The 8443-nt window shown below is 47.9% G+C and overlaps 1 protein-coding gene across 1 annotated transcript; it reads left to right on the top strand.

Moving 5' to 3' along the window:
* Positions 1–1555: 1555 nt before the first annotated feature.
* KLF2 (KLF transcription factor 2) lies at positions 1556–4115 on the top strand. The gene is made up of 3 exons (XM_080566089.1): positions 1556–1714; positions 1891–2782; positions 3221–4115. The coding sequence occupies exons 1-3, from the start codon at positions 1640–1642 to the stop codon at positions 3394–3396; spliced, it is 1143 nt and encodes a 380-aa protein (XP_080422215.1). The 5' UTR covers positions 1556–1639; the 3' UTR covers positions 3397–4115.
* The last annotated feature ends 4328 nt before the right edge of the window (positions 4116–8443 follow it).

The following is an 8443-nucleotide window of genomic DNA, read 5'->3' as shown; positions in this document are numbered from 1 at the left end:
TCCAGTCACAGAAGTTTGGCTGCTCCTCCTGGCCATCCTGTGAACTTTTAGAATAAAAACTATAGAAAGTTATACAAGAGATATTCATTATTTTAAAACACGTGTAGCTATTGAAAAGATCATTTATTCACCCTAGCAACTGTGCTTTCCCGAGATGGCTGCATACAGCCACAAGCCTGGGATGGGCTCTACTGGTCATGTACAAAACGTTTCTGAGAACCAGAATCCATCAAGGGCCATCGCTTTTTCCTCTCCCAGGGCACACAGCACATAAAAGTGAGAGTTGTTCTCCTACACTCTTCTGATCTCCAGCTCACTTAGAAATCCTTTCAGAAGTGATTGCAAAGGAAATATGGAGGAGGTACAGGGAAAGCATAGCTCTTTCTCTGAACAGGCTCTCAAAGAATCTGTCTATCCTGTGATAGATAGTCGTTTTTCCCAATTTCAGAATTGCCACTTTTGCTCTTTTGGTCTTGGCTGGCTGCCAAGCAGCTGTGATTCTCAAAAACAGGAGTCTGAGCCACATTAGCAAAAATTGTTGGAGAATAGCTCCTTCAGACTGGGCATCCGAGCTAGAGGCCAAGGCAAGGGAGAAGAACAGTCTTCCCTTCTAAAAAAAATTCAGCACAGGACCATAATTTGGCTATGGCCAAAGCAGATCACAGAAGCTACTTGCATTATTTCTCTCATAATGTCATAAGGAAACGTTGATTTTGGCAATCTTTGTGCAGCAAATGGAAACTCCGCTAGAGACCCGAGCTTCCATTAAACGCAAGCCTCAAGCTTTTTCCTCGCAGGGAGACTGCTTGCGAGTGGTGCAAAAAACCTCTCCTACAGTACCGAAATGGGTCTGTGAGGCTGGAGGGCGAGCAGTGCGTTCATCCACACAGAGCAGTGCCTCTGTCCCCCGTGCTGTGCTTGTTGCACCTCCTGCTCCCACCCAGCTCAAACTTTTTTCCTGGGGCACAGCCCAGGGACGAGCCCAGGCTGTGGGGCAGCTGCTGTGAGGTGGGGGGGGGATCAAAACCCTCCTTCACATCTTCCTCAGCATCCATGGGGCAGGGAGTGTTCCCTGTTTCACAGCAGGTCCCTCACAGTGTCACTTGGAGCACAGACCCATCGGCATCCCCTCACGCCCCAGAGAGTCCCCTCAGCGTCCCCAGGGCAGGGACACCCTCCGTGGCCCCTCATCCCTCAGCATCCCCAGGGAGGCAGGATCCCCTCAGCTCTGGGGTCCCGGGGGCAGGGAACCCTCAGCTCGGGGGGGTCCCGAGGGCAGGGAACCCTCAGCGGCCCCCGGGGCAGACCCCAGCCGGAGGCAGCGGCCCGAGGCGGGGGTCCCGGCTTCGCGGTCGACGGACCCCGCGCTGAGGGGAGGCGGCGAGGGGGGACCCGCGTGGGCCCTTCACGGCCCCGCTCCGCCCCTCTCCGCCCCGTTCGGGCTCGGTTGGAGCTGTTCGCGTCCTTTTATACCGGGGCTAAATTTAGGCTGCGCCCGAGCCGCTGCCTCCCGCCCGCCCCGTCCGGGACGCGTTTCCTCCGCTCCCTGCAATTGGCTTGAGGGCGCCCGCGCCCGCGTTATAAGGTGGGGAGGGCGGCTCGCCGCGCCGCGCCGTCCGCCGTCCCGCCCGGCCGCACCATGGCGCTGAGCGACACCATCCTGCCCTCCTTCGCCACCTTCGCCAGCCCCTGCCGAGAGAAAGCCCTCCACGAAGTGAGTCCGGCCCCTGCCCCCCCCCCCCCGCCCCGCCGCGCTGAGGCCGGCGCCGCTCATCGCGGGGGTGTGCGGCGGTGCCGCCGCCCCGCTGCTCCCTAGCCCCGCGCCCCTACAAACCCCTCCGTGTTCCCCAAACAGCACCGCTAACCTTCTGCCTTTTCTTTCTCCCCCAGAGGTGGAAGTGCGACCAGGAGGCCAAGGCCCCCGCTGGCACCTGGGGCAGCCTCTCCCCTCGCAAAGAGGATGAAGACCTCAACAACGTGCTGGATTTTATCCTTTCCATGGGCAGCGACAGCTATGGCCAGGGCGCTGCCGGCGGGGACTATCCCCCCACGCAAGGGGAGAGCAGCGGCTTTTACCAGACAAATCCATCGCCGGGATGCTACAGTGCCCTGGAGCAGGGCAGCCCTCCGCCCTACAACGCCGGCCTCATGCCGGAGATGATCCGCTCCGAGATGGACTCCAACTACTGCCCACCTGGCAATGTCCACGGGCGGTTCTTCGTGACGCCCAGCTTCGGGGGCCCGCAGTTCGTCGAGAACATTAAGCCCGAGCCTGACATGGACAATTACGGGCCAGTCATGGGTCTGGTGCCCCAGGCTTGCCCGAAGATCAAGCAGGAGGGCAACGCAACCTGCATGATGGCCTACGAGCAGCCCCGGGTGGCCAGCTCTCCCCAAATCCCTGGGGCAGAGACGCCCCCGCTGAGCCCCGATGATCTCATGGTGAGTGACTGCCACACGCAGATGATGTGCACCTCATCCGTGTCCTTCCAGCAAAGCTACCACCCAGCCTCCGGCTTCCACCACCCGCAGACCCATCTCCAGTACCAGAACACCTCCCAGTTTGGCCTTTTTGAGGACAGCCTGCCCTTACAACCCTCTGCTCCCAGAGGCATGCTCACCCCTCCTTCCTCGCCTCTGGAGCTGCTGGACTCCAAGCCAAAAAGAGGACGGCGCTCCTGGCCTCGGAAGAGGACAGCCACTCACACATGCACCTACGCAGGCTGTGGGAAGACCTACACCAAGAGTTCGCACCTGAAGGCCCACCTCAGGACACACACAGGTAAATACAGCTGGATACTTCATTTGTAGATACGTTGCTTGCTGGTTGGGATAGCCACCTGTGTAAAACAGTTTGCATGCAGAGCACAGCCTGAGCTTTAACCCTGTAATCTCTAAACTCCAAAAACTTTCACAGTTGGGCTGTGACAGGTGATCATAGCTATAGTATCTAAGTGTTTTCCAATGCATATGTGTGTCAAAGCTGTTGTAAGGGCTCATTGTCCAATGCCCTTTCTCAGAAGACTCAGTGCAGGTACAGGATAGTAAAGGAATTGCTAGAGTAGTCTTGTGGTTTAATATTTCTTGGATCTTACTGTAGAGAGCTTGGTAGGAAATAAAAGGATATGCTGAGATAAAAACAGAAAGTTGCCTAGCGTGTGATGCTGTCTGTATGTGGGAGTGCCGTGCTGAGTCACAGTCTCTGTGATTTCTCCAACAGGTGAAAAGCCCTATCACTGCAACTGGGAAGGCTGCGGCTGGAAGTTCGCTCGCTCCGACGAGCTCACCCGTCACTATCGCAAGCACACCGGCCACCGGCCCTTCCAGTGCCACCTCTGCGACAGAGCGTTCTCCAGGTCAGACCACCTGGCTTTGCACATGAAACGGCACATGTAGCCCCAGAGACTCTGACCTGCGAACAGTGGACGCTATTTAACTGCTCAGGTGCAGAATTGTTAAAAACCTGTAGCTGGTACTACGTAGGGAGGCACCGACACTCTAGCAGTGGAAGCCGAGGAGGATTTGACACAAGGAGACTTAGCCAGTCATCTCCTGCAGAGAATTTGACGTGACTGTATCAGTGAACCTGCCCGTTCCATTCAGGAGAATAGGGGTTATTTATGCAGCTTCTGTGAAGGGTAAACTCCATAAGACTCCATACAGATTGTATAGAAGCTGTAAATATGTTTTTTTCCGATTCTAACTGCCCAGTCCTAAGCTTTATGAGACAATGTTTGTATGGAAACTGCCTGAAGTTGACCCTAGAAGAGATTAAATGAATGTTACTGTAGCTACCGATGTTATTTTAGATCTCAGTTGAAGGCATGGCTAAGAGAACACTCCTATTGTTAGACTGTTTGTTTCACAGGTGCAATAATATTCTTGTTTGCCATGATCTACACTAGAAGTACAGGGCTTGATGTCTTGTAAGAAAATAACCTATTTTACTGTAATTTTTTTATATATTGTAAATAATTTTATACAGTGAGAAATATTGTATATGTAAATAGAAGACAAATGGGTATTTTGCCTATTTCTGTTTTTATAAAAACGTAATTTTTCAATGTTTGAAAACATTTCATCTTTTTAATAAAATAAATCTTTAATTCCTGTGATTTTTTTTTTCTCCTTTGAGATTTCCCTGTTACTTCTGCCCTGATGGCTGGACCAACAACCACCTGCTTATGTTTTAAAATATCAGTGATTGTAAGAAGACAGTGAAAAAATCTGAGCTATAGGTTTTTCTAGAATAGATAACAGAGGACACAACTCATTCTCTGGAGTAAACAAGACACAACATGGTGTTTTATCAAAAAAATCAAATAGGAAAGTAGATCGTATTCAAAATATACTTCCTAAAAATGGTTAAGTAAGCAACACTGTAATTTCAGTCTCATTTCTAGTTTATGCTAGACTATTTTAATAGCATCCTTAATGTTTTCCAGATGCAGTTATAGTTTTGCCAGCAGTGTGTGGGTTTTTACTATAAATTTAAACACTGCATTTTTGTAATTACGGAGGCTTATTTTAAGGCATCCTTGTACATAAATTATCCTTGCTCTCAAGAGCTCAGTGCAGAATTCCAATAGAACAGTAGTGGAATTTAAACATAAATTCACAACACAGGTTAAAATACCTTCATAACTCATTCTCAAAAGCTTAAATTCACCTAATAATTTTGAACCCTACCCAGATTTCAGGAGTTAAGAGAGATACTTACTATTTTGGAGGAAAAGTTAACCAGTAATCCAGATTCTGAAAACTAATCTGACACATGCTGGATACTGCAAGAGCTACAGAAGTAAATATCTGCAGCAAGTCAAATAGAGCCCCCCCAAAAGTTCTTCCACAGCTGTAAATGAGATCATAAGTCCAAGTAGTATATTTATGCAATTACTTTGAAACTCTGATGAGGCTTCTCTATTTTTGCAGCAACAGTTTAGCTGTGAGCCTTGATACTTCTCAAACAAAATCACTGTTAGTTAAACACACAGATTTAGCTTAATATTAAAGTATTTTTTTCTTAACATCTGGATACTGTGAACTTGATTTTAATCAAGATTGTGACATTTTTCTGACTTTACAAGTTAGAATACAGGAATGAAATCAACAGGAATACATTTAAAGAAAGCACTAATATAGCTATTCTTCTGTGAAAGCAAAGTCTGCAGTTGTTCATGTGGAACAGATGTATTTTAGGCTTCTAATCATTGACATGGAAGAATGAGTTCCACATTTCACTTTTATAGCTCTTTCAAAGTGAAATATAAGGGAGATTTAACATTTCTTCATTAAAAACAAAACTCATTTATTTGCTAGAAAAAAAAATTGCACAACCTAATTCCAGAAAGTGAGGATGACTTAAAGATGTTCTAAACTTAGCACATGCATTGTTGCAACAGTTCTAGGTATTTCCTTCTCTTTCCCCATAGCCAAAGATTTTCATATTTCAGCATGCCGTTTGGTGGTTATAGCCTTAAGAATGATTTTTTTTTTTTTGAAATTAATTCTTACCCTTACCTTTCCATAGTGATCTCTTTCCCTTGCTCTTTCTGAGGAATTGGGAATATTTTTTAGTCATTCCAGGGGTCAGTGGTACAATGCTATCTTACACTATTCCCCTTTATTAACATAATTAAAAAAAGGAATGGAGGTTTGCCACCTCGGTGCACTCAGTACAGCCACCCATCGGTGCACAGTCCCACATCTGGCTCAGGAAGGTCCCGAGACAGAGATGTCCAGCAGCAGGAGAGAGCATGGCAGCATCACGACCTCCTTATCATGCTCTGCTCGTCCCCAGCCACCTGTGCTGACCTCTAGTAGAGGCTAGGTGAGCCTGCAGTCTGGCTACTTTTATATTTTCCCAAATTACACTTGTGGGAGACAGCTACAGCCAGTGGACTGTCACAAAGGACACGAACCCTGCACTCTGCCTGCGTGCAAAGAGAAATTTTACTGCATTCACCACCCCTTAAGCAAACGTGTGTGGCTCCTCTGCAGGACCCACTGCAAGAGCTTGCATGGTCCTCCTCCCTCCTCCATTACCTCTGCACGGGAACGTCCAAACTTCCCTTTGCTCCAGTGAAAGGACTGGCTGTGAGGCTCAAAACCTTCGCTACCTCTGCTCCTGTTCACTAGAAGGTCTTCAGACAAGACACTTCTTATCTGCACACTGCCGTGTAACCAGACAACGCTCAAATCATGATGAACAGCGGGGACATGCTCTCCTGTGTTGCTGTTCCCCCTGTAAAAATAAGCAGGTTGTGTCCTCGGAGCTTTCAGATTTGTTGCGACTCATCTGAAAATAGGGCAAAGCCATCCTCTTATATATAAATATTAAAAAAAGAAGAGATATAAAGATATATAAACACAGGCCTCTGAAAGTGGGGAAGGATTGGGGGCACAAAACATTAATAAAAGCCTATGACCAACTTTATTTTAATTGCTGAAGGGAGGGCATGTATGATAATATTTGTGTGGTCTTCACAGGAAACTGCAGGTTCTTGAATTTCAAGATAATCTCTTAGCGTAAAGAAAGAGATGCTGATCTCATTCTTCTCACATTCTATTATGAGTAATTGTCAACTCTTTTTTTTTAATTGACTTAAATTAGTACATCCAAAGATGTGCTGGTGTGATTCCACCACGCTAGCAAGCTTCCCCTGGCCAGCAGGAAATCACTAACGCTCTGCAACGTATTTTAATAACAGGACGTCAGCTCGTAATCTTGTACATGATTTTGGTCTAATTAACATGAAAGCCCCAGCATCCCAAGCATCTCCCGGGGAGCCTGCAGGAAGCATGAAAGGGCAAGGAGTGCCCTTCCAATCTGCAGCTACCCTGGATTTGACTTCGACACGCTAGGAAAAAAAAATCGTAGTCGAACACGATAGGAGGAAATGTAGAGTCCGTTGTAAACAAGATTTTCACACATATTCTTATAAGATACCACAGTGATGGGCTCACTACACTTGCAAGATAGATTGCCAGATTAGATAGAGCCAGTTAAGCACAGAAACTAACAAATCCTGCACGATGTTCCAAGTGAAAGTTTTAGCTAACAGATCTGAGCGCCAGCCACCATCCAGCGCCGTTTCTGGTTGAAGTCAGTTAATTCCACGCCGGGTTTCAGAGCGCTGTGTTTTGCTACGCTGAAAACCGTTTTCTCTCACCTGCTGACTTCAGAAGTGTCAGTTAAGCCCGAGCTACATGGGAACTCTTCTTCAGCAAACACGGTAACACGCTCAGCCTGGTGCTGCTGAAACAGCACCGAGCCCTGACCCCGCGTCCTGCCGCCCCGCGGAGCCGCTGCGATGGCTCAGCTCTCGAGGGAAAAGCAGCGTCCTGCCGAGACGAGCATCACCCCAGCACCCTGAGTGGGCAGGGCGCTTTTTTCAGGGGTTTTAAACCCTGAAATGGAAGGCTGGAATGGAAAACCCTCGTGCTTTTCTGGGAGCTTGCTGCAAAGCATGGATGATCACAGCTGGGGGAGTTTGAGCATTAATTGTGGCCGTGGCTCACCCCATGCAGGGATGGGGGATTTCAGCTTGTGTGAGTCCTTGGTTGCTTGCAGCCGTTTGCAAGCTGCCTAAAAACACTCCCTCACGCTAAACTTTGGTCCTCCATCCACAAGAAGTGCCAAAAAAAGTTTGTCCATTCTTCAAATTATAGGATTGTGCGGTTCTGTGGTTTTCTGTGGTAGAAACTCTGTGGTTTCCAAAGCTATTTTGTGCACCTATAACAGAGAGTAGCTGTTAGGCTTTTCTTAAATTTAATTTTCTAAGCCAGAATCCCAAGCTCTAGCAATTTCTTCTGCTATATTTAAATAAAACAAATGCAACAAAGTCATGTAGCCATCGCTATGGTAACTGGCAGTGTTGGGGGGAAAACATAAAGAGGTAAATTCAATCCAAACCCCGTGTGATTCAACAGGGAGAAAGCTATCCCTGTTGCTAACATTGGAAACATACTTGGTGGCATCTACAAACCTTAAAATTCCTGCGTGTCCTCGAAGCAGTTGCTCTCAGGTCCCACCTGCCCGGGACTCATCCTGATCTGCCCTGGGGTACAGCAGCAGCTCCCTGTCAATAATGAAGACCCAGGCTTAGGCACACGTCCTTTCAGAAACGTGCTTGCCATAGATTCAGAGAAGGAATGGATTTACAGGCCAAACACTACTAACCCACAGCACGTAGCCATACATGATTTACAGGCCCTTGAGGTAATGGGCTCGACTTATGGACTCCCAGAGACTCCTTAAAGCTCCGCACTGTTTGATCCCGAACACCCAATTCCCCATTTCTCAGGCTGAGATTGGGAATAGCCTCTGCCATGAAATAGTACTCTACACTTCTAGTGCACAGAGGAGACAGGAATTTATCCTGAGCTTGCTAGGCAGAAAATATGTTTGATTTAATCTTTTGAGGTCTGACTTTTCAGCCAC

This window comes from Anser brachyrhynchus, assembly GCF_964034855.1.
Source record: "Anser brachyrhynchus genome assembly, chromosome: 23".
NCBI classification, from domain to species: Eukaryota; Metazoa; Chordata; class Aves; order Anseriformes; family Anatidae; genus Anser; species Anser brachyrhynchus.
This window is presented reverse-complemented; position numbering and strand designations above follow the sequence as displayed.

Coding starts and splice junctions, on each gene's coding strand:
- KLF2 (XM_080566089.1), top strand. CDS start 1,640: ATGGCGCTGAGCGACACCATCCTGCCCTCCTTCGCCACCTTCGCCAGC. Junction 1,715..1,890: donor GAGAGAAAGCCCTCCACGAA/GTGAGTCCGGCC, acceptor TTTCTCCCCCAG/AGGTGGAAGTGCGACCAGGA. Junction 2,783..3,220: donor CCACCTCAGGACACACACAG/GTAAATACAGCT, acceptor TTTCTCCAACAG/GTGAAAAGCCCTATCACTGC.